The sequence below is a fragment of the Prionailurus viverrinus genome, chromosome E3 (genome assembly GCF_022837055.1).
Source record: "Prionailurus viverrinus isolate Anna chromosome E3, UM_Priviv_1.0, whole genome shotgun sequence".
In the NCBI taxonomy this organism is placed as follows: domain Eukaryota; kingdom Metazoa; phylum Chordata; class Mammalia; order Carnivora; family Felidae; genus Prionailurus; species Prionailurus viverrinus.
In genome coordinates this window covers 23,504,798-23,529,996 of record NC_062576.1, presented here as the reverse complement: position 1 = coordinate 23,529,996, position 25,199 = coordinate 23,504,798, and the positions used below count along the sequence as shown (strand labels likewise).

General features: G+C 46.6%; 1 protein-coding gene across 2 annotated transcripts in view; it reads left to right on the top strand.

Moving 5' to 3' along the window:
• SCNN1B (sodium channel epithelial 1 subunit beta) overlaps positions 1 to 25,199 on the top strand; it is a 60,767-nt gene that overhangs the window by 15,577 nt on the left and 19,991 nt on the right. Inside the window, exons 1-3 of one of the 2 annotated variants that reach the window (XM_047839530.1) lie at positions 18,966 to 19,030; positions 21,695 to 22,013; positions 24,732 to 24,993. In XM_047839530.1, coding sequence (XP_047695486.1) covers positions 21,703 to 22,013; positions 24,732 to 24,993 — 573 coding nt within the window. In that variant the 5' untranslated portion in view covers positions 18,966 to 19,030; positions 21,695 to 21,702. Of the gene's footprint in view, positions 1 to 18,965; positions 19,031 to 21,694; positions 22,014 to 24,731; positions 24,994 to 25,199 lie in introns of those variants that run through there. The other variant, XM_047839532.1, reaches the window with a different exon arrangement.

Sequence of the window (25,199 nt, the reverse complement as noted above, 5' to 3'; positions counted from 1 at the left end):
CTCTCTCAAAATAAATAAATAAACATTAAAAAAATAAAAAAAATGTTTAATTGTGGTAAAAACATAAAATATACTATCTTAACCATTATTTTTTCAGTTTTTATGTATTTATTTTGAGACAGAGAGAGCGTGAGTGGGAGAAAGGTAGAGAAGGGGAGAGAGAGAATCCCAAGCAGGCTCTGCAGTGCCAGCACAGAGCCCAGTGCGGGGCTCGAACTCACGAACCATGAAATCATGACCTGAGCTGAAGTCAAGAGTTGGATGTTTAACTAACTGAACCACCCAGGTGCCCCCCATCTTAATCATTATCAAATGTATGTTACAGTGATGTGTTAAGTACATTCACATTGTGCAACCAATCTCAAGAACTCTCTTCATCCTGCAAAATATTCATATTTTATGTCTCTGTTTTTCGCATGATTTCTTTGAAATCCGAATTGTGTTTCACACGGAGAGCACATCTCAGTTGGACCAGTGGGGTTTCCCAGCACCCGCTAGCTGCCCCGTGTGGTCGTGGCTACTGTCCTGGATAGGGCAGCTGTGCTACTGGGGTGGAGCTGGAAATGAAGAGAGGCCCAGGGTGCACCTGCAGGGAGTTTAAAACTCCGGTGGTTGGAGACAGACAGGAAGCACATGAATAGATTAGATAGTCTCCCAGGGTGTTAGGTTCTATGGAGAAAGTAATAGGGCCATGGGCTCAAGCACTCTGGGGGTTTGGGGGTCAGGTCACCTCTGAGAGGCGGCATTGGAGCTGAGGCTTCAGAGGAGAAGCTAGCCCCATGAAGGTAGATCTAGAGTAATGGTTTTCAACTCTGCCTGTGTATCAGACTCTGTGGAAATTTTAAAAAAATGTACAGATGCCAGACGCTGCCTTCACCTGCAGAGCCAGAGTCACTGTGTGTGAGGTCCTGGCACGCATGTCTTCTAAAGAGCTTGCCGAGTGACCAATGCACAGCCAGCTTTCCTGTTCCACTCAGCAGGAGCAGCAAGTGCAAAGGCCCTGAGGTTGGAAGACCCTAGCATATTGGAGGGGCAGAAGCGAGGACAGGAGAGGAGGGTAGGAGGTGAGCCTGGAGTGGGCAGGGGCCAGGCTTACCGGTGCTTGAGGCCACACAGTAAGAAGTTTGGGTTTTATTCTAAGTGGGACAGGAAGCCATTGCTAGGCTGGTAGAAGGAATACCACAAGGTCTTTTCGCCAAAGTGCTGGACACTCAACTTGTTCTTTGCCTAATTAAGAAAAAAAAAAAAAGAGTTTAAGGTACCCTAGTTCCACCTATTGCCCTTAACCTGGAAAGAAGGGTTTCTAAAGCATCCCTTGGTTAGGGAAGAAAAGACTAAATTCACCCCTAAGTCTAAATCATTTCTACTCAGGGGCAGTGGGGTGGATTTACTGACCCGCTCATCCCCAGTCCCAGGTTCAGGAGGGGGTCTGCCAGTACCCGTCTCCCTCCTCACCCTACACACTGTTGTGCCTACTGGTTACTTCTCTTTTCGCAGCGCTTATCGGTCTGCTGGAGCTGCTATGACAAAATAGCACAGACAGTCTGGCTTAAAGAATAAAAAATTACTTTCTCCCGGTTTTGGAGACTGGAAGTCCAAGATCAAGGTGGCGGCCGAGTTGGCTTCCCAGAAGCCTTGGCTTGCAGATGACCTGCTTCCCTCTGTGTCCTCATGTGGTCTTTCCTCTGGGAGCACACAGCCCCGGTGTTTCTTGGGGTGTCCCAAAAAGGAGGCCGGTCAGATCGGCTTAGGGCCCACCCTACTGGCTTCATTTTAACTTGTCACCTCTCTAGAGACCATATCTCCACACTCAGCCCATAACATAACTCCATGTGGCAGGTAGACGGAGGGAGACCAAGAACTTCCTGCCTCACCCCTCCCGTACAAGCAGTGATGATATTTAGAATGTCTGGGTGAAAGCCACCTTCCATTCGGAAAGGTCTCCTGCCATAAACAACCCTCGCAACCCTACCTGAGGAGAGCAGCTGAAAGTCAACCCTGCCTCCCAGCCCTGAAGTCCAGACACATTTTTTTGAGCAGCTACTGTATGCAAAGCTCCAAGCTCATGGGGAAATCTGTCTAGGGACCTCCCCACCCAGTAGGATAGATTAGAGAGGGGTATGAATAGCCATGATAGGAGGGGGGTGGAATCGAATATAATAGGAGGGGCTGGTCCACAGAAAATATTATGGGGTTAAGGAGGAGGGAAGATGATTTCCAATCCTTGGGAACAGGACACTTCTTGGGAGAGGTGGCATGGGAGCTGGGCCTGGGGGAAAGGCAGTCCAGGGCAGAAGCAGCATGAATAGAAGTATGCTGGTGGGAAGATCGGGAGTATCTGTGGCATTCAGCGAGCGGTCCTACTGGACATGGGTCTGAGAAGCACAAGAGAAATCGCTCACAGACACTCATCCCTCTTCACATGCCAGACACTTTGCAAAGGCCTTCTTCGCATTTACAATTTAGCCTCCACACCAACCCAGTGACGTAGGTGCTATTTCCCACTTGTTTCACAGATGGGAAAATCAGGGCACAGAGAGGATGGGTCAATTCTACACGGTCACACAGTGAGAACGTGACAGAGCCGGGATTTGAATCCAGGCTCTTCACCGCTACCCCATTTTTGAAGGAAAGCAAGGAGAATAAAAAGATGTGTAGTTTGGGGGCACATTGTGAGGCATCATCAAAGCCAGCAGAGCGGAGGGTCTGGTCTTCAGTCTGCAGACACTGGGAGCCGAGGAAAGTTTCCCACAGGCATGTGACACAGGCAAGCTGAGCCTCCGGGAAGTGCAGTCCCCGAATGGAATCATTCATCTACCAAGCTGGGAAACTCCCCTTCTAGCACCTGTCCTTTCTAAAGCAGCCTTGTAGATAAGAATGTAACCTTAGCAGCCACCCCCATGTTTTCACCTTTCTTTCCCCTAAATAATAGCCAACATTTAGGCAACACCTTCCCCAAGTGCTTTACAAGCATTATCTCGTGATGGTCACTGAAAACAAAAGCCCAGGGAAGAAAGTGCTACTATTGGATGCATTTACAGATGAGGCAACAGAGGCTCAGAGGGGATAGGGTGGGTCCAAGACGTCATTCAAGTCCAAGGCGGGCTCACTCCAAAGCTCACCATCTTGATAATAATGGAATAATTTGTGTGTCTCAAGGGGAAACAGAGAGAGGAGACCTGGGCCTTCCACGTGAGCCTCAAAATACCATCAGGTTGACCTTACTTTTCGGACTCTAGTTGGGAACACTGCATTTTATTCCCAGTGGAATAACCAACCCCCCCCCCCCCTCCTCCCCCTCTGCTCCGGGCTGGGTGGGGACTGCCCACTCCAAGTTGCCTCCAGCCTTGGCGGGGAGAGAAGTAGGGAGCACTTGAAACTGACCACATTCTTCCCTGCCAGCTGCCAACACCCACCACCCACCCTGGGCAAGTGGCCACTTGCATGGCTATGTAGGGGCGGGGCCGTGGGCTCATGTCCTCACCATTGGCACCCCAAGTCATCTGCCCCTTAGAACGAGGTGACATGGATCCTGGCAGTGGGCCTGGTGAGCGAGGTGTTTTCTCATGTAATTGTGATCGTACAGGATAAAGCCTGGTATAGCCGAGCCCTCAGCAGTAAGGAAAGCAAACACAGCATGAAGACTCTGTCAACAAGAGTTTGAAAGACAGGAGCCATCCAGGAAATGCAGTTCTGAGTCTGCCTCCTCCTCTAAAATCCATCTTTGGCTCACCCCTTTCCCAAGAGGAAAGGCAAGGTCCTCCTGCATAAATTGTGGAAGAAATTGTCAGGCTGCCAGAGACCCCAGGCAGATTTTCCTAGTTGATAGAGCAGCCCTCCCTTTGGGGGTTTATTCAATATTCTTGAATTTAAAAAAAAAACAAAAAACTATAGGGACGCCTGGGTGGCTCAGTCGGTTAAGCATCTGACTTCGGTTCAGGTCATGATCTCACGGTTCAGGAGTTCAAGCCCAATATTGGGCTGTGTGCTGACAGCTCGGAGCCTGGAGTCTGCTTCAGATTCTGTGTCTCCTTCTCTCTCTGCCCCTCCCCCACTTGTGCTCTGTCTCTCTCTATCAAAAATAAGTGTAAAAAAATTTTTTTTAACTATAAAAGTAACAGAAATTTTTGGAAAGCAGTTATGAATATTAGAATGTAAGCTGAAGTGTACATCCAACCTGACCTTCTCTAGAAAGCTTACATTCTGCCAAATAGTAGATCCTTCATCCCAACCAATCCAGAATCCCCGCTACCCCTCTCCCAGAGTTCTGTCTACATTCTAGAAGCCTACCTTAAAAAAAAAAAAAAAAAGATCTTTCATAGTTCCCACTGCCCTAACCACCACTTTTCCTGATAATCTATTTTTCCACATACACATGGTCCGGCTTACAATTTTTCACCTGTACAATGGTGCTACAGCAATACACATTCAGTAGAAACCACATTTGGAATTTTGAATTGGAATCTTTTCCCCAGGCTGGTGATACAATCCTCTCTCATGATGCTGCACAGTGGTTGTAGCCAGCCACAGCTTCTAGGCAACCACACAATCTCAAGAATAAACCACCGATACCATGCTATACCCATACGACCAGTCTGCTTTTCATGCTCAATACAGTATTCAATCAGTTACATGAGCTATTCCCCACTTAATTATAAAACAGGCTCTGTGTCAGATGATTTTGCTAAATTGTGGGCTAATGTCAGTGTTCCAAGTAGCTTTAAGGCAGGCTAAGCAGAGCTGTGATGTTCAGTAGGTCAGGTGTATTAAATACCTGTTTGATTTAGAATATTTTCAACTTGCCACAAGTTTATCAGGACATAACCCCCATCATTAAGTCGAGAAAGCTCTGTAGTTAGCATATCATTTTTGTCAAGTGACATTCTCTCATAAGCTTTTTCCTGTGTTGCTGTAAAAAATCATTTTCTCATTCATTATACAAGCCATATGTGTTCACTGTAAAAAAGTTACACAGGCTAAAAACATTTTTAACTTTTTTTTAATAACCCAAGATCCTTCCACCTAAACATAACCATTATAAACATTCTGGTTAATCTCATCCAAACTTTTTCTTTTTCCCTATGCACATAGTTATTTATAAGTCCATAGTTTGTTTTAAACAGAAATAATTAACCATCCTTCTTAACGGCTCTCCAGCCTTTCATTGGATGCCTAGATGGTAGTCTGTTCCATCCTTCCACTCCATTGTACATTTAGATTTTCTTGCTGTGCGCATCTGTGTTCATGCAGAGAAGCCAGGCCTTGAAGATTTTGTTGTCGGGAAGGGTAGTCCCCTTTCAAACCCACCTGTGGTTCTAGGTCACCAGGTGAACAAGGAAATGACAACCCGGGAGCACTCAGGTCCTCCAAGGTTTAACATATTAGCCAAAGGCCAGATGAGTGCCTGTGTCTCTTTTAAAAGGCCATTCAAGGGGCACCTGGGTGGCTCAGATGGTTGAGCATCTGACGTCAGCCCAGGTCATGATCTCACAGTTGGTGAGTTCAAGTCCATCTGTGCCGACAGCTCAGAGCCTGGAGCCTGCTTTGGATTCTGTGTCTCCCTGCCTCTCTGCCCCTCCCCCACTCGTTCTCTCTCTCTCTCTCTCTCTCTCTGTCAAAAATAAATAAACATTAAAAACATAAATAAACATTTTTTAACTTTAAATTTAAATAAATAAATAAATGCCCATTGAAAAAGAAAGGGGGGTTTTCTGGCAGCTCAAGGCACATCTAATGTCACAGAGCTTGCCGTCTTCCGTCTGGATGGCAGGTCATATGTCAAGCTTCTCCTGGGCTAGAGGCCGATATAATCCTGGGTCTGGTAGTGGAGAAACCAACAGAACGGGTTTTGTAACAACACCTACCGTTGAAAATGGTGAGGTATTTTATCTAATCTGGCGAGTTTATGAGGCAAGGGAGGATCCTTGCTGAATGTGTCTCCCTGTGCGAGGGGACATGTGGAGATGGTTTTTAGATGGTGTGCAGACCGACGTCTTTGATCTCATCGGTAATTATTTATGTTGAGGTGTATTCGAAAACATATATAATTAGTGACAGCGAACCTGTGATTTTGTGGACACTCTGGCTTAAGACGAAGCTAAAGTAGGTATTTAAGTAAAAACAAGAGTGAGTCAACATAAAGAAAGATGGGTGCCCGGACGCAGTCCGCAATCATGAAGGCAGTGCTCAATGTCGGCCCTTGTGTCGGCCCTCCCACCCCACCCCCCCGGTTCAGAAAGCCAGCCAACCATCTTTAGGTCAAGTTCTTGTCCTGCCTTTGCTACCAGAGGCTTCGGTCTTCAGACGCAGCTTTTCAGAGCGTCTTCCTCCCTCCAGTGTAAGCTGGATCTAGAACCTGGAAGGTACTGGAAACAAACCGTGAGCACAGACACAACATCTGAGCTCCTAAAACCTGCAGCTGGTCCTGTCTGGTCACTTTTGAACATGGAAGTCCTGTCCTGCAACATCATGGTAAATGCCTCTGAATTGTGGGGTGATGACTTTGCCATCTGAGCCCTAAGTCAAGCGTGTATTATTATTATTTTTTTAATGTTCACTTATTTTTGAAAGAGAAAGAGAGAACATGAAACCGGGGAGGGGAATAGAGAGAGAGACACACACACACAGTCCAAAGTAGGCTCTGAGCTGTCAGCACAGAGCCCAACATGGGGCTTAAACTCACAAACTGTGAGATCATGACCTGAGCTGAAGTCAGAAACTTAACCGACTGAGCCACTCAGGCGCCCCAAGCATTTATTTTTGAAGTGAGATTTTTAACTGCATCTGTGTATTTGAGATTTTCTTTAGACTTTGCATGTGAAGGGGTCCCAGGGGTCTCCTGACCATTATTGACGATTCTATTTATATATGTGGGAGTCTTTAAAAAAAAAAAAAAAAAGAATGGTTCTAGTCTTTTGACTCTAAGTTCCTGGCTGAAGCTGGTAAAGGTGACTCTTGGGAAGTGGGTGATGGATGGTCACCAGGAAGAAGGTCCCCAGTTCTGTGCCCACAGGATGTACTGAAGTTCAAGGACAGTACAGACTGAGGTTCCTGGTCCTTGTGGTCATTTTCCTCTGTGACCTTTAAAACTCTCACCAGCAAAAAAGTGAGTTCCCATATCACTTGCATATCACTGCCTAAACATGGAGTAGCATTTATCTTGTCAGCATCACATTGCATGCATATATTTAATGGCTGCCATTTTCTTTTTGTATCTGGAAAGCAATCATAGGCCCTGGAAAGAATAAAGGCTCCTAAGAGCTGGTGCTACTCACAAGTTGCTGTTAACCAGGTATTGTTCTAAGCACCCTCGGGGGTAGGTATCATATTGTCCCCAGTATTCAGGGGAGGAAATAGAGGCACAGACACACCATGTAGCTTGCCCAAGGTTGCACAGCACAGCTGGATTCAAACCCAAAGCTTGGCTCCTGCACCCGTGTCCTGAGCCATCCCTGTACATTTCCTCCCAAGTGCCTCTTTCTTCGGATGCTGTAACTTGCTTGTTGTGTAGTGCCTGAGGAGCAAGGGTGTATGGTGTGCAAGCTCTTAGCAGTGTGGGGTCTCTGGTGCTCCAGGCTGCCATGCAGATGGCTGCAGGGGAGGGGAGGGCCTCAGTTATGGCTTCATGTCTGGAGACCAGACCAGGTTTTCCAAGGACCCTGGCGCATGCTCCCTGCAAGGTGTGGCCAGCGTTCTTCAGCAGCAGCGGCTCTGAGCCCTTATCTGGCACCATTACTCATCTTTCATATGAGGACCAGCCAGACTGGCACAGCAAGGCCACTTCTAGCTGGCAGGTGGACGGGATGGAGGCTGGCAGAGGTCTAGTGTGAAGATGGCGGCAGGCCCTTGCCCCGCACTCTTTGTCCCCCACACCCCCCGACGCTGGCTTCTGTGAGCATCATTGCTCTGTTTTGAGCCCTCCCGGGCTGTGTTCAGTTCCTCCAACACTGGCCAACAACAGGCTCCTCTCCTTTTCCCAACACCCCAGATCACAAAGTTCATGTCCTAATTGGTCTCTTCAGGAAAGGTGGTTTCATCTTGCTTGGGGACAAAGGGAGAGTGCTGGCCCCTGAGTCATCCCCAGGATGTTTCAGGGTTTTAAAGAAGGTATGAGGAGGAGAGTACACAGGGTGGAGTCCCCTGCCCCCCCAGCTTGATGCAGCCAGCCTCCCACAGGGAACCCACAACACTTCTTTCCCAAAGATTGCTTAGAATTAGCATGGGAGGAAGGGATTCTGTATTCCAGGTCTGAGTGTGGCTTTTCCGCCTGCATCCTTAAGGCACCAGCCATGCAGAGGGATGGGGTGAATCCATACCACCATGGGGTCTGGGGTGAGCAAGGGGCCAAAGTCAGCAGCACAGAGATGTTTCTGATCTCCAAGGCTCCCCGGCATCCTGCTGGTGCTGGGGCACATGCTGAGGTGGTGAGGGGCACATGCTAAGGTGGTGAGGGCTCCATTCCAGGGGAGGCGCCCCCAACCCCCTGGGCCTTCCTTCATATGGGACAGGTGTGGATCATGGTCTCGTCAGTGGCTATGTGCGTGGCTGCTGGCGCTGGACAGGCTGGGTTTAGGTACAGCTGTTTACAGAAGTTGTCTGGAAAACCAGTTGCCAGCCGTTGGGGACCTTGGGGACCAGAAGGGATCTGGGGACCACAGGATTTCCCTGCCAAAGAAGGACATAGTCCCACAAGAAGTAGTCTGGGCACCACTTCTCCACAAATGACAGTGGGTTTTTTCTCCACGAATGACAGTCCCAGGAACCCAGGGTGAATACCCACAGTCATTTTGAGTAATTCTGCTCCTTAAAATAATAATGATAATGATAATGATAATGATAATAATAATAATAATAATAGTAGCTACGTTTTTCAAGACTTATTATGTGACAGCCACTGTGCAAAGTGCTCCCCATGCATTATCTCATTGAATACTGACAACAACCTAGTAGGTGCAGGTACTGTTATCCCCATTTTACAGATGAGAAAATTAAGAGTTGGAGGGCCAACCTATTATTGTCATGGATTGAGCCCCTCCCTTGAGGAAACAGCAGAACTGGGCCCTAACTGGGGTCTGACTCCCAAATCCTACACAATCCGCCCCCTGATGGGAACATAAGCCACTTCTGGGTCCTTAACATCCAGTGTTTGCTGGCCCGCCCTGGGCTGTGGGGTGTGCTTGTCTGTGCTGTGGACGGGAATGCATTGCCCTTTGAGGGTGCCCCCTGCCGTGGAGTGGGAATGGCCCCACCATCACCCCACCACAGAGTGAAACTATAGGACCCCCACCAACATGCCCCCACGCCACCCCCAGATGCCACCCCCACAAGGTAGGGCAGTGACCCCAAAGGACATCTCCATGCAGGAGCATGGCCGCCATAGAGGAGGAGGAGAGTTTCCACTCCATCACCCCACCACAAAGAACACAGAGGTGACCTCAGCATGACCTTGCCGTCCGTATATTCTCAGCATTTGGGGGTGGAATGTACGTTAAATCTCTTCTAACCTGTGATTACCGGCCTTCCTCATGTCACAGTGGACAGAGAATGAGCATATTTGAATCATGCACTGAAGGGACAAGGTGGCTTTTGGCTTCCCTGGAGTGGGGGGTGTCCAGCTGCCCCAGAGTTCTAACCCCCCTTGGCTCACTGGAAACACACCTGTCGGGACTGCGCTAGCTCACCTGTTCCCCGTAGCCAGATCCCCGCCACACGCCTGACGGCCCCTGTGGTGGGGTAGTCTGCGGCCCACCCACCCCCAGCTGCCTTTCCCTTGGCCTGTGAGGTTGTTTCCCTGTTTGGGGGTATTACAGTGTTGTAACCACCATCCTTACGGTGCGTACAGGCACACACACGTGGACCCACACATGCAAACACGCACGCCTGCATGCACAGAGTAGAGCCATAGGGTCCCAGCTGCCACATTATAAACATAATAATGACTGCCGGCTACTCTCTGAATGACTACCCCAACTCCCACCCCATCGGCATGTAAAGGTGTGCTTTCCCCAAAGCCTGCCCGATACTTGGTATTACAAAACCTTTTCATCTCTGTGTATCTAATGGCTGCTATACAGATTTTTTTTTTTTTTTTTTTTTTTTTTTTTTTTTTACCTAACTGTAATCAGCATAAATTTGCAAATGCAATTGCTCTTTATAATTTTCTGGTTCTGTCCCCTGTGGGCATGTAGGCTATACACAGGCAGGGATTGATTTATTTCTTTACTGGTTGTTTATTGCTGCACGCTCGGTGCCTAGAACAGTGCTGAGCACATAGTAGGGGATGAATAAATGTCTATGGACCAAATAAATGAATAGATTAAACATCAACATGATCCAAAAGACAAAAGGTGCAGAAGGAATAACTCTTTTTCAGAAGCCTCCTTCCCTGCCTGTGTCCCCAGCTACCCAGTTCTCCTTCTCGAAGGTAGTTCGTGCTCCCGCTTTCTTGGGTAGGCTCTCCAGGATAGGCTATGCACACACCAGTAAATATCTCAATGCTTTTATTTCCTTTCTTGTTTTTACACAAATGCATATAGACTTTGTATACTGTTCTGCCATTTCTTTTCTCTTACTTAACGATGTACCTTGGGAGCACTCTCTGACTCTGATCAGCTCCTGTAAGACCATTGCCTCTCCCCTCCTGGAGGGCTGTGGAAGGGATACTTTCTTATCACCTCCATTAGTCAAGCTGAGCTTAGCTCTATGGGAGGACCCCTAGATGTCTACGGCCATAGCCTTGGGCAAATGAGGTGCATATGTACCACGGAGGAGGCAGCTGACCCCATTGCTACAATGCAAACTTCCCCCACACCCATTAGAGCGGGGGCAAGAGGTCAGGTGTCCCATCACGTGTGTTGGTAGAAGTGGCTGGAAGCCAGGTGACCTGGTTTCTATTTCCAGATTTGCCTCTGACTCACTCTGATGGTGGGTAAGTCTCTCTGGCTCAAGTTACCTCCTCTGTGAAATGGGCAAAATTATGCCTACCCCCAATATACTTAAAAGGAGGGCATAAAGATACATGATGAAATGCTTCAGCCAGGTAGAAAACAACAGAGAATTTTCCATAGGGTGAAAAGCAAGATGATTTTAAGTTCCTCTTTTAAGAGGGACTCTTTTTCAAATAGTGAAATTATTTTAATAGGTATTAGGAAAGTGTTACTTAACACATCAAAGTTATTTCACAGATACAGTGTTGCTGAGTACTCATAGTATTGCTTAGGACTAGATGGAAGTTTTTTAACCAAAAAAAAAAAAAAAGTGAGTTCAAGTAATGTTATACATTAAGTGAATAATGATACAAGTGCTCCAACAATTTAGCAAAAATTGTCAGGGTGGTATTCAAATGCTTGATGTTTGGGAAACACTGAATTAATATGTCAGGGGAGGGGTACCTGGGTGGCTCAGTCGGTTGAGCATCTGACTTCAGCTCAGGTCATGATCTCATGGTTGGTGGGTTCGAGCCCCACGTTGAGCTCTATGCTGACAGCTCGGAGCCTGGAGCCTGCTTTGGTTTCTGTGTCTCCCTCTCTCTGTGCCTCCCTCGCTCACACTCTGTCTCTCAAAAATAAATAAATGTTAAAAATACTAATAATAAGTCAGGGGAAAATAAAACCAAACTCATTTTAAGGGCATCTTTTTATTTAATGCAAATATAGGGCACAGCAAATCAGGTGCCAAGAAACTTGCCATAAAGGGCTTGATATATTAATAGTTTAGGTTTTGCTGGCCCCATATGTAGCATATACTTTTTTTTTTTTTTTCCACTGCTCTTTAAAAACATAAAAGCCAGGGCACCTGTGTTGCTCATTCAGTTAAGCACCTGACTCTTGGTCGCGGCTCAGGTCATGATCTCGCGATTTGTGAGTTTGAGCCCCAAGTTGGGCTCTGTGCTGACAGAATCCTTGGGATTCTCTCTCTCTCCCTCTGTCTCTGCCCCTCCCCCACTCACTCTTTTTGTCTCTCTCTCAAAAATAAACTTAATAAATACATAAAAACATAAAAACCATTCTTAGCTTTAGGTTCCATACAAAAACAGGCCTTGGGCTAGATTTTGAGCTGAATTTGGAGATTTTTGCAGTAAATTAAGGAGTTTATGGAACATAACAGCCAAGCCACTAGTGTCCCAAATAGGGGTAAAACAACCCGAATGGGACTCATGTGTTAATTACCCTGATTTATTAATAACATTAATATTCTTACTTTCCCCCTTTTCCAGTGTTGTAATGAGCTCATGGATTTTTTTGGATTTAATATGTTTCAATTAATTGCATTTAAAACAAATTTTTAACTTTTTTATTATTTATTTTTAAGAGAGTGCGAGCAGGGGAGGGGCAGAAAGAGGAGACGCAGAATTTGAAGCAGGCTCCAGGCTCTGAGCGGTCAGCACAGACCCCGACATGGGTCTTGAGCCCATAAACAGTGAGATCATGACCAGAGCCGAAGTTGGAGGCTTAACTGACTGAACCACCCAGGTGCCCCTCAATTAACTGAATTTTTTAAAAAATGCTCTAATTGTCCCATCTTTGCTGGTGAGGACCCCTTCAAGGAGCCCTTTCGACTGACCCCAGTAGTCTTTGATACCTTCCTTTGCTTTCAGGTATGATGAGATATCCCAGGCTCATCCTGTACATTTCTCGCAAAAAAAAACTGGTATCAGCCATTTTTCCAAGAAGCCCTGATTCCTTTTGGTTGGGAATGGTATTTAGAGACCAAAATCTGGGTGCCTGAAATGCACATAATCTTGGCATTTATAAATAGAAATGGTGCCCAGGGTGTGTTCTGGTCCCTGGAGAGATTCCAACCACTCCCCTAAAAAAAGTCTTCTTCACTATCTCCAGCTAGGTACGCTGAGCCCCATCCACGACTCTGATCCTGGCCAGGTGCTCGAGAACAATGAGTCAGTCATGTTCTGGGGCTGCCTGCCCTTAGCGGAGGCAGAAACATAAAAGATTTTTCAATGACCAGAGTCAAATCCATTTTCAGGTTAACCTTCAATTAACTATAAAAATCCAGCTACCCAGAACTCGTATTCCCTGATAACCTTGGGTAATTGAGGTTTTGCTGCTAAGTACAGGGGATTTTAATGAAAGCATCTGACCTACAATTTACAGGGGTCACAGAGTCAGATGTCCACAGAAGCCAAAGCAGGGAATTTTAAAAACTGAATAAGGTGGGCTGAGTGTAAGAAAATAGGGAATGGGGAGACTTGGGGGTGGGGAGCAGGGAGCACGTGATCTGTCTTAGGGGACTGCCACTGTTCAGTTCTGGCAGAATGTTGCCACATGGGGACAATTGTCAGATAGTTCTAATTTTTCAAAAGATGAAGAAAAATCTAGATTTTTAAGACGTGACCTCTCATAATTTTGAAACAGCAATGGATTTAAGTCTTTTGTTAAAACTTTAAATATGAGCAATGTACAGTACGTTACTTGCATTTTAAATATAGCGTTTGGTGAACTTTTATAAATGTAATACATCCAACTAAGCACCATCTCACCCAAGATATAAAATAGTTCCATCACCTCCCAAAGGTGTCCTTCTGTGCTTTTCTAGCCAATGCAGTGTTTACCCCCGATGTGCTGGGCATCACTGATGTGCTTTCTGCCCCTATAGATTCGTATGTCTTCTTTAGGGCTTCATATAAATGGAATCACATAGTATATTCTCCTCTACATCTAGCTTTTTAAACTCAGCCTGTTTCTTTTCTTTTCTATCCATCCCAGTTGTTGTATGTATCAGTGGTAGGTTCCTTTTTACTGCTGAATAGTATCCCATTGTATGGATGTGCCACAATTTATGTATCCACCTGCCAGTGGACATTTGGCTGGTTTCCAGTTTGGGGTTATTATAATGAATAAGCCTCCTGTGCATATACATGTACAAGCCTTCATGTGAACATATGTTTCAGTTTCCTTGGGTAATTAAAAGAGGGATTGGTAGGTCATGTGATAGATAAGCACCCACTTAAGTTTCTGAGAAACCACCAAACTGTACCATTTTGCATCCCAACCAGTCAGGCAGGAGAGTTCTAACTGCTTCACATCCTCGCTAACACTGGGTATTGTCTGTCCTTCTGGTGGGTGGGAAATGGTGTCTCACTGCGGTTTTGATTTGCGTTTCCCCGATGACTCATGATGTTAAGCATCTTTTCACGTGCTTATGGGGCATTCATATACCTTCTTGTGTGAAGTGTTTTTTCAAAACTTTTGCCCATTATTTTGTTAGGTTGCTTACCTTCTTGTTGTTCAGTTGTAAGAATTCTTTATTCTGCATATGAATTCTTTGTCAGACATATTTTTTTAAGATTTTTTTAATGTTTATTTGAGAGAGAGAGAGAGAGACAGAGAGAGAGAGAGGGAGAGAGAGAGAGAGTGAGTGCGAGCAGGGGAGGGTCAGAGAGAGAGGGAGACACAGAATCTGAAGCAGGCTCCAGGCTCTGAGCTGTCAGCACCTCAGGGGGGCTCGAACTCACAGACCGTGAGATCATGACCTGAGCTAAAGTCAGACATTTAACCGACTGAGCCACCAGGTACCCCTGTAATCAGTCTTGATATCAGGGCATAGTATATGCCATTCAACTTTGTTTTTCCTTTTCAAAATTTTCTTTTTTCTATTTTAGTTCTCTTGCTTTTCCATATAAAGTTTAGAATCAGCTTGTCAATTTCTGCAAAAACTCTATGGGATTTTGATTAGGATTGAATTAACTCCAGGGATTAATTTAAGGTTAATTGACATTTTAACAGTATTGAGTCTTATGACCCATGAACGTGTTATACCTTTCCATTAAGTTTTCTTCAATTTGAGTAATATTTTTTTTAAAAAATCACTAAGGATGCCAAGACAATTCAATGGGGGAATAATAGTGTTGGTGTTGGGACGAGTGGGTATCCACGTGTGAAAGGACAAATCTGAACCCCTACCTCACCCCACATACAAAAATTCACTCAAATTGGATCAAAGACCTAAATATAAGAGATAGAATTATAAAACCCTTAGAATAAATCATAGGAATAAATCTTTATGACCTTGGATTATGCAGTGGATTCTTAGATATGACACCAAAGCGCACACAACCAAAGAAATATAGACAAATTGGACATCATCAAAATTAAAAACGTTTGTGCTTCAAAAATCACCATCAAGGAAGTGAACAGATAACCCCCAGAACAGAATATTTTTTATATGCTATATCTGATAAAGGACTTATATAGAAAATATAAATAACTCTTACAACCTAATAATAAAAAGACAACCTAATTAAAATGTGATCATAAGACCTGAATAGATATTTTTCCAAAGACATATTGGCCATATAATGGATATAGTGGCCAAGAGCACATGAAAAGATGGTCAATATCATTAACTGTCAGGAAAATCCAAATAAAACCAGAATAAGACACCATTTCACACCCACTAGGATGGCTATAATAATTTTTTTATTGAATGATAACAAGTGTTGGAAGAGGATGTGGAGAAATTGGAACCCTCAGACACTGTTAGTGGAATTTCAAAATAGTGCAGCCACTTTGGAAAAGAGTCTGTCAGTTCTTCAAATGGTTAAACATAGAATTAACTCAGTGGGTATATTCCCTCCTGGTATATACCAAAGAGAAATGAAAACATACATCCACAAAAAACTTGCATATGATTGTTTATGGCAACGTTACTCACAATAGCCAAAAGTAGAAACAATACAGATGTCCATCAACTGATGAATGGATAAATAAAATGGATAAATAATATTCTATATTATGGAATATTATTTGGCAATAAAAAGGAATAAAGTACTGATACGTATTGCTACAATGTGGATGAACTTTAAAAACATTATGCTAGGTGAAAAAGACCAGTCACAAAAGATCACGTGAGGCATGGTTCCATTTATATGAAATGTCCCGGGACACCTGGGTGACTCAGTCTGTTAGGCGTCCGACTTCGGCTCAGGTCATGATCTCACCGTTCGTGGACTCGAGCCCTGTGTCCCTTTAAACTGACAGCTCGGAGCCTGGAGCCTGTTTCAGATTTTGTGTCTCCCTCTCTGCTCCTCCCCCACTTGCGTTCTGTTTCTCTGCCTGTCTCTCTCTCTTTCTCTCTCTCAAAAATAAATATTTTTAAAAAATTAAAATGTCCATAAGAGATGAATCTATAGAGACAGACCCTGGGAAGGGTGGAAGGAGAAATAGAGTGACCCTAATGTATACAGAGTTTCTTTGGGGAGAGATGAAAATCTTCTTTTTTTTTTAATTTTTAATGTTTATTTATTTTTGAGAGAGAGAAAACATGAGCGAGGGAGGGGCAGAGAGAGAGGAAGGCACAGAATCTGAAGCAGGCTCCAGCCTCTAAGCTGTCAACGCAGATCCCAATGCAGGGCTTGAACTCACAAACTGCAAGATCATGACCTGAGCCAATGCTCAACCGACTGAGCTACCCAGGCGCCTTGGAGATGAAAATATTTTAAACGTTACTGTGATGGTTGAGCAACTCTGAATATACTAAAATCCACCGAATTCTACACTTTAAACGGATGGAGTTATATAGTATGTGAATTATACTTCAATAAAGCTGTTATTTTTAAATGAGAATTATAAAGATAAATCCTGTGCTAACAGCAAAAACAACTCTTGCAAACCCAGTACAGCTTTTAGGTCATGACAGGCAACCTGTCACTGAGAAGGTTCAGAAGAACTGACTGTATTAGGAGCATGTATGTGTCCTTTGTCAAATTAATAGGTAGAGACACGCACTGTGTTCCTAATTATCCTCCCACCAGGAAACTGAGTCAAATCTCAGGACAAATTTGTCTCTGAAACCAAGTGTGTGTTTCCTCTTACAGGAAAATGGACTTGGTGGTACAGGGCATTTATTGTCTCTGTATTTGCGGCCCGGAACGTTTACCACCAGTTTGGGGCCACGCTTAGATGCAATCTGGGATCCTCTGAAGCACGACAGTGTCTGCTGTTCTGAGTCCGTGTGCGGACCCAGTCTCCACCTGGCCGGTTTGAGTTGGTTTAAGCTGTAAGCTCATTTAAACCTTTCTGCACAAGCTGTGTATACATCCCAAACACGACCATCTATCACCTTGGGGTGAAATCTGATGGGAACGACATAAAGTTGTTGGTAGCATTGATTGCTTCTGGCTTGGCTAATGGCCCAAGGGACCAAACTAGTTAGGAGATACGCCAGTTCTCAACAAACTTCTGTTACTTGCCTACCACTGTCACAAGTTTTCCTACACGTCCTACTATTGTTTACTGAATATTTTTCTTTAAACACATTTTCTGTTTGTTTTTTTAACTTGAGTGGATTTGTGAACTGAAAGCCAAAGCCGGTATCTCTTGCCATAAATTAGAGATCCCTCTTAAAAATAAACGCAGTGAGGGGCGCCTGGGTGGCGCAGTTGGTTAAGCGTCCGACTTCAGCCAGGTCACGATCTCACGGTCTGTGAGTTTGAGCCCCGCGTCAGGCTCTGGGCTGATGGCTCAGAGCCTGGAGCCTGTTTCCGATTCTGTGTTTCCCTCTCTCTCTGCCCCTCCCCCCTTCATGCTCTGTCTCTCTCTGTCCCAAAAATAAATAAACGTTGAAAAAAAAATTTAAAAAAATAAATAAATAAATAAAAAATAAAAAAAATAAACGCAGTGAAAACAGAATGATGTTAATTCTAACCAGATACTGTTGGCTGATAAGGTTCTGAGCCTGAGGCCTCATTGTTAATCTGGGAGATTAGCAGGGGTTAAATAGATGCTAAGGACCTGTTTGTACCAAGCCTACTTTCTCCTTGGCTGAATCAGATGATTAAATGAGAATGGCAAAGCGTAGACATCAGAGAGGCCCTTTGTCTTTTTCTTCCATGACAGTTTATTGGAGCCTCATGTGCTGTTCACCTATTAGTCCTTGGTGCTAAACTGTAAAGACAGACAAAGCCCCAGTTCTTTCCAAGTTTATAGTTGTGGATAATAATGTCTAAGAATGAAATAACTCATGAAGTAAGTACCTTGCAGTGCCTGGACCGTGGTAAACACATAGTACTTTAATGGTGCTCCTGTAGTTGTTATTATTATAATCACCATTACTTTATTTTCCCAGGGCAGGGAATGGGCCCTCTAGGGAAAGATGGAGGTTGGGTTAATCTGTGAACGTCCATTTTACAGCCATGATGGCCTGGGCTGGCATATGGAACTTGATTTCCATCAGCGAGCAGAGGCATTGGAGGGGAAAGCCTTTAATGCTTTGTCCAGGAAGGGGGGGGGGGGGATATTACTGTGTCAGTAAGTTAGGTGAGCAGTAAACACGCTTGAGCAAGTTTAAGATCTCAGGTTAGATATGAAAGTCTGGCATTATCCATTTGGCTATTTGGTAGAGTTCCAGGCACTGTGCTGGGCTTGTCAGGAATACAGAGCTGCTACTCTCAACGGGCTTATGATCTCATAGGAACGAGAAGCCACAGGCAGAAACAAATATGACACGGGTTAGAATGAGGTGAACTTCTTCCTTTGTTAAGATTCTTATGACTGGGGGGTGCCTGGGTAGCCCAGTCGGTTAAGCACCTGATTGCAGTTAGTAGGTTCGAGCCCCACAACAGCTCTGTGCTGACAGCGCAGAGCCTGGAGCCTGTTTCAAATTCTGTGTCTCCCTCTCTCTCAGCCCCTCTCCTGCTTGCCCTCTGTTTCTCTCTCTCAAAAATAAATAAACATTAAAAAAATTTTTTTTTAATTTAAAAAAGATTCTAATGATTGCAAATGACAGACACCCAATTTGGATCAGCATAAGTAAGAAAGTAAATTTATTGGTTGTTGGATCTGATGAGGCCAGGAGTAAATGGCTTCAGGAGTGGCTGGATCCAGGTGTTCAAATGTCAGAAATCTCTCCATCTTGTGACTCTGCTTTCCTCTGTGTTGGCTTTATTCTCAGGCAGTCTCCCTATTTGTGGCCCCAAATACCTCCAGCTTAGTAGTCTTGGCTAAAAAGGAGTCTGCCTCAGTTGTACCAGCATAAAGTAACAGAATTGAGTCTCAACAATCCAAACTGGGGTTAGGTAAGTACCCCTTCGGAGTAGGGGTGGAATCAACCTGGCAACTCACACCAACTGAGACTGAGGGAGGGGTAGTTTCCCCCCCGAGGACACACAGAGCCAGAGGGAAGGGAAGGATGCTGGACAGCAGGCACTGAGCTGCCCACCACACTGCCCCTGGCCCGGAAAGGCAGCAGCTCCGAGAGGAGGCCGAGGGTCACCCCTGTCAGGGAGTCAGGACAGCTGCATGAAGGAGGTGGCCTTTGGCCAGCTGGGGCTCCAGGGAGAGAGCCGGGGTGCTCCAGCAGCAGGTGGAAATGGGTATTTCCTGAGAAGCCATCATGTGCCAGGCTCTGTGACCAGCGTCTTGGTTAATCGAGAAACAGAGTCTCAGTAAGAAAGATTAGATATTCCTCCACAACCCACAGCTCCCCACCCCACCTGATGCTCCTAGACCCGCCTCCATCCCACTCCAGTCCATGTCTTTCCAGATGGCAGCTTTGATGGCATCACACTCCACGCTCCCAAGGGCTCCAGTTCTCTTGGCCTAAAACCCAGATCCTAAATGTGGCCCGCAAGCTCCCACTCACCCCTCCAGGCTCCCTCCCCCTCAGAGCCTTTGCTCCCGCTGCCCCCTCCACCTGCATGCCCCCTCCTCTTCACCCACTTAACTCTTAGGTTCCTTAACTCAGCTTCTCCAGGGACTCTCAGAACTGGGGGTGGGGAGTGTGCTTTTGTTAGAATGACAACAGCTGGGCATTCATCCACACTCTGCATATTGTCATGCAGGCTTCACAAAAGACCCAGGAGGGAGAGGCTGGTATCATCCCCCGCTTACAGATGAGGAAACTGAGGCACTGAGAAGGTGATTGGCTCAAAGTCACACACCTAGGAAAGTGGCGGAGCTGAGATTCAGAGTAGACATGTCAGCTCCAGAGTCCCCGTTCTTCGCCACCACCCTTCACTGCCTCTGGGACCTCAGAGCACGGGGTCCCAACCCTTCCTACCATGTTTTATAACTACATATTTTTTAATTCTCAAGTTAGTTAACATACAGTGTGCTATAGATAGATCACGGGATAGATTCCCGTGATTCGTCACTTACATACAACACCCAGTGCTCATCCCGATATGTGCCCTCCTTAAGGCCCATCACCCATTTAACCCACCTCCCGCCCCCATCAACCCTCAGTTCTCTGTATTTAGAGTCTCTTATGCTTTGCCTCCCTCTCTGTTTTTATCTTATTTTTCCTTCCTTTCCCCTATGTTCACCTGTGAAGTTTCTCAAATTCCACATGAGTGAAGTCATATGATATTCGTCTTTCTTTGACTTATTTCATTTAGCATAATACCCTCCAGTTCCATCCACATTATTGCAAATGTCAAGATTTCATTCTTTTTCATCACCAAGTAGTATTCCATTCTGTATATATATGTGTGTGTGTGTGTGTCTACGTATACATATATATGTATATGTATATGTATATGTATATATACATATACCACATCTTTTTTAAAAGAATTTTAGGGGCGCCTGGGTGGCGCAGTCGGTTGAGCATCCGACTTCAGCCAGGTCACGATCTCGCGGTCCGTGAGTTCGAGCCCCGCGTCAGGCTCTGGGCTGATGGCTCAGAGCCTGGAGCCTGTTTCCGATTCTGTGTCTCCCTCTCTCTCTGCCCCTCCCCCGTTCATGCTCTGTCTCTCTCTGTCCCAAAAATAAATAAACGTTGAAAAAAAAATTTTTTTTAATAAAAAAAAAAAAAAAGAATTTTAACGTTTATTTTTGAGACAGTGCGAATGGGGGAGGGGCAGAGAGAGCAGGAGACAGAGAATCCAAAGCAGGCTCCAGGCTTTGAGCTGTTAGCACAGAGCTGGACGTGGGGCTCGAACCCACAAATTGTGAGATCATGACCTGAGCTGAAATCAGACGCTTAACCGACTGAGCCACCCAGGCGCCCCATATACCACATCTTCTTAATCCATTCATCACTTGATAGACATTTGGGCTCTTTCCATAATGTGGCTATTGTTGATAGCGCTGCTATAAACATTGGGGTGAATGTGCCCCTTCAAATCAGCAATTTTGTATCCTTTGGATAAATTCCTAGTAATGCAATTGCTGGTCGTAGGGTATATAACTACGCATTTTTAATGGATTATTTGATGAACATCCGTCTCGCCCGCTTGTGGCTTGTAATAAAGGTAGCAGATGTGTTGGGCACTTAGTCTGGCCAGGCACTGGATGCATCACCTAGTTTCACTGTCTTAGCAACTCTGTACATTAGGTACAATTATGCCCATTTTATAGATGGGGGTACCTAAGGAGTCAAGAGTGTGAGTAACTTGTTCACCAGGCTAGAAATTCCCAGATGGCAGAAACCCTGTTTGTTTTGCTCATCAATGAGTCCAGAGGGACTAATTCAGTACCTGGCATACAGTAGGCTTTCAATAAATGCTTTTTAGTTAGTCGGATGGGTGGATGATAGAGAGCAGGAAGGGAAGGAGGAAGAGAGGGGGGAGGGAAGGGTGGGAGAAAGGGAAGGCAGCAGAGAGGAGAGCGGGGAGGAAGGGCTGGGGTGTGCAGCCCTGTCCTCCGCCTGTCTCCAATGCCCACACTCCCGACCGCGACTGGGACAGCCCAGGACGCAGGACCGGTGTTGCACCTGGCTTTCCGCTGTGTCTCTGCAGGTGCCACAATGCACATAAAGAAGTACCTGCTGAAGTGCCTGCACCGGCTGCAGAAGGGCCCCGGCTACACGTACAAGGAGCTGCTGGTGTGGTACTGTAACAACACTAACACCCACGGCCCCAAGCGCATCATCTGCGAGGGGCCCAAGAAGAAGGCCATGTGGTTCCTGATCACGCTGCTCTTCACCTCCCTCGTCTGCTGGGAGTGGGGCGTCTTCATCAAGACCTACCTGAGCTGGGAGGTCAGCGTCTCCCTCTCCATCGGCTTCAAGACCATGGACTTCCCCGCCGTCACCATCTGCAACGCCAGCCCCTTCCAGTAGGTGGTCCCTGGAGCTCACCGCTGGCTCTCCCTCCCTTCTTCCTCCCCGCCTCTCCCTCCCTCTCCCCCCTCCCTTCCTCTCTCCCCCACCCTCCCACCCTCTCTCTCTCTCCTTCCTTCCCTGTTTCTTGCCCTTGCCCCCGCTCCCCACTCTCTTTTCTCCTTTCTTTCTTTCCCTCTTTGCTTCATCCCTTTGCAGCAAGTAGATTTCAAAATTCATGAACTTCCTAGGCTTTTTTTTTTTAATGTTTACTTATTTTTGAAAAATTTTTTTTTCAACGTTTATCTATTTTTGGGACAGAGAGAGACAGAGCATGAACGGGGGAGGGGCAGAGAGAGAGGGAGACACAGAATCCGAAGCAGGCTCCAGGCTTCAAACTGTCAGCACAGAGACCGACTTGGGGCTCAAACCCATGAACCGTGAGATCATGACCTGAGCCGAAGTGGGATGCTTAACCTACTGAGCCACCCAGGCGCCTCCATGAACTTCCCAGGCTTAAAGAGAATCTGGCTGGGTCAGCCGGTGGAGCATGCAACTCTTGATCCTGAGGTTGTGAGTTTGAGTCCCACATTGGGTGTAGAGATTACTGAATAATAAAATGTTTAAAGAGAACCTAAGAAGTACTTGGTGGCTGCTGCCTTCAAGGCCCACCAGTGCCCGGTATTGATTCAGTACACGGTTACTGAGCGCCTGCCGCGTGCCCTGGGCTGTTCCAGGCACTAGGAACACATCAGTGAATAAAACAAAGTCCCTGCCCTCCTCACAGTCTACCAGAGGAAACAGACATTCATCTTTTTCTCCCTAAATACGGAATTAATTATCATTGTGATGATAAAAAGTATATATGGCAACAGTACATCAAGTGCTTATGAATCGCCAGGCAGTATGTGGAGTGATGTTTTGGTTAACTTGTGTAATTCTCACCCACACAGCCACCCTAAGGGTGGGTACTGCCATACTCGCTTGATTTATAGGTCAGGAAATGGAGATTCAGAGAGGTAAGGGAACTTGCCCAGAGACACAGCAAACAACGGTGGGATTTGGACCCAGGTCTTATCTGACCCCAGAGGTGCCACTGTTTATCCGCTTGATGGCAAGGCCTATGGAAGGGACACCCAGAGGGACCTGACCTAGTCAGGGTCAAGGAGGGGCAGGGGCCAGTCAGAAAAGAATGCCCCCCACCCCCCACCCAGGAATGAGTAGAAGGTAGCTGGGTGGAGGAAAAGAGTACTCCAAGTGGAGGGCACAGGTAGAGGGCCTGGGGTGAGACAGAGCCTGGAATTGACGGAAGGGCCGGCACGGCTGAGCCACAGAGAACATTCTTGTCCAAAAGAAGGTACTGAAAGGGAATTCCTGCTTCCCTTCTTTCGAGTAGTAGGGCTCCTGCCTGCCAGGTGGATCCCTAGGGCTACTTAGGAGAACCTGAAATAATCCTTGTAACACCACCACCCCGTCCAGGCACTCTTCTGGGTGCTTTGTAAGTGTCACTTCATTGAATCCTCCCGACAGCCCTCCAGGGTAAATATTTTAATCCTACCCGCCCCCCCATTTTGTAGAAGGAAGACAGAGTCTCAGAGATGTTAGGTTGTCCAAGGTCACACTGATATTAAGTGGCACGTCGGGATTCGAACCCAGACCTCATGCAGTAACCCACCGCACTCGACTGCAGCTGTGGACACATAGGCTGTAAGAGCAGCCCCCCTCCCCACAGCCCACCAGCCTCCCAGCTCCCCCTCTTCCTGTGTACACACAGGTGGCTGGTGTGATGGTCAGGGGACAAGAGGTGTCACGTCTGAAAGCCATGTCAGCTCTGGCTACTGTACTCCTTTGTACCGGGACGTGGGCCTGTGGCCAGGGTTTAACACTCACCCCTGCGGGATGTCCTCGAGCCAGAGCTCACACACACTGCCCTGGTGACCACACTGTGGGGCAGGGGCTTGGATAAATCGGGTCCAGAGCAGCCGGTGGGGACACTCCGTGGCATGGACCATTTCCAATATGGGAGCTTCTGGGGGCTGAGAGAAGGTACTGGAGCCCAGCCCCCGAGTCCCATCCACCTTCTCCTTCTGGACATTGACTCGTGTTCCCACAGTCTCCAATGGAGAATTAGGACCTCAGGATCACAGACCTGCCCTTCCTCTCTGCATTTTTGGTCCCATCCTGGGAGGGAGATATCAGAACCCCTGTGCCCAAACAGCATGCCCACTGCACCAAATCCGGGATCCGGTCCCAGCTCTACCCGCCCCCCCACCAGTGGGATGGGCTCGGGAAATCACAGCGACTCCCGGGGCTTCCTGATCCTTACATGGGGACTATCACAGAATTGTGGGGAAGATTATACATAAAGTAAGACATCAGAAGCACCCGGCACATGGGAAGCAATCGCTAACCATGAGCTGTTATGAGTCTTCCTCTTTAGAATGTGAACTTCATAAGGAAAGAGACCCCGGCTGTTGTGTTTGCTATTGTATCCTCTGTGCTTTGCAGTGTCTGGTACACGGTAGGTGCTCATGAACTGCTTGGTGAATGTATAAGTGAGCAGGTGGATGGAAGGAGGCGTGGACGCCCGGGTGGGTAGATAGGCAGGGGCTTGGGCAGAGCTCTGTCCTCACACGTGGTGACAGCCGCGCTGGCGTAAGGGTGGGTCCCAGACCGCCGTGGCTCTCTGCCTCACCGCTGCCCTTGCCCCCCTGACCGCCCCCCCCCCCACCCAGGTATTCCAAAGTCAAGCATCTGCTGAAGGATCTGGACGAACTAATGGAAGCGGTCCTGGAGAGGATCCTGGCACCTGAGCAGAGCTATGGCAACACTTCTAAGGCTCTGAACTCCACCATCTGGAACTACACACCGCTGGTCCTTATCGACGAGCAGAACCCCCATCACCCAGTGGTCCTTGACCTCTTTGGAGACAACCACAATGGCTCGGCACCAGGAAGGACCTGCACTGCGCAGGCGTGCAAAGTGGCCATGAGACTAGTAAGTGGGCCCCAGGCACACATCAAGCAATGGACCCTACACAGTGAGGCTGATGGGAGTTTCTTTCCTTTAATAGCCCAGGTCTTGCTGGGGGAAAGGCAAGCTGGAAGTCAGTGCCTATTCTGTATATTCACCAATGCTTTTTTCAAAATAGAAATAAATTGCTGGTATGTTAGTCAAGACACTGTTGGATGCCAGTGACCCAG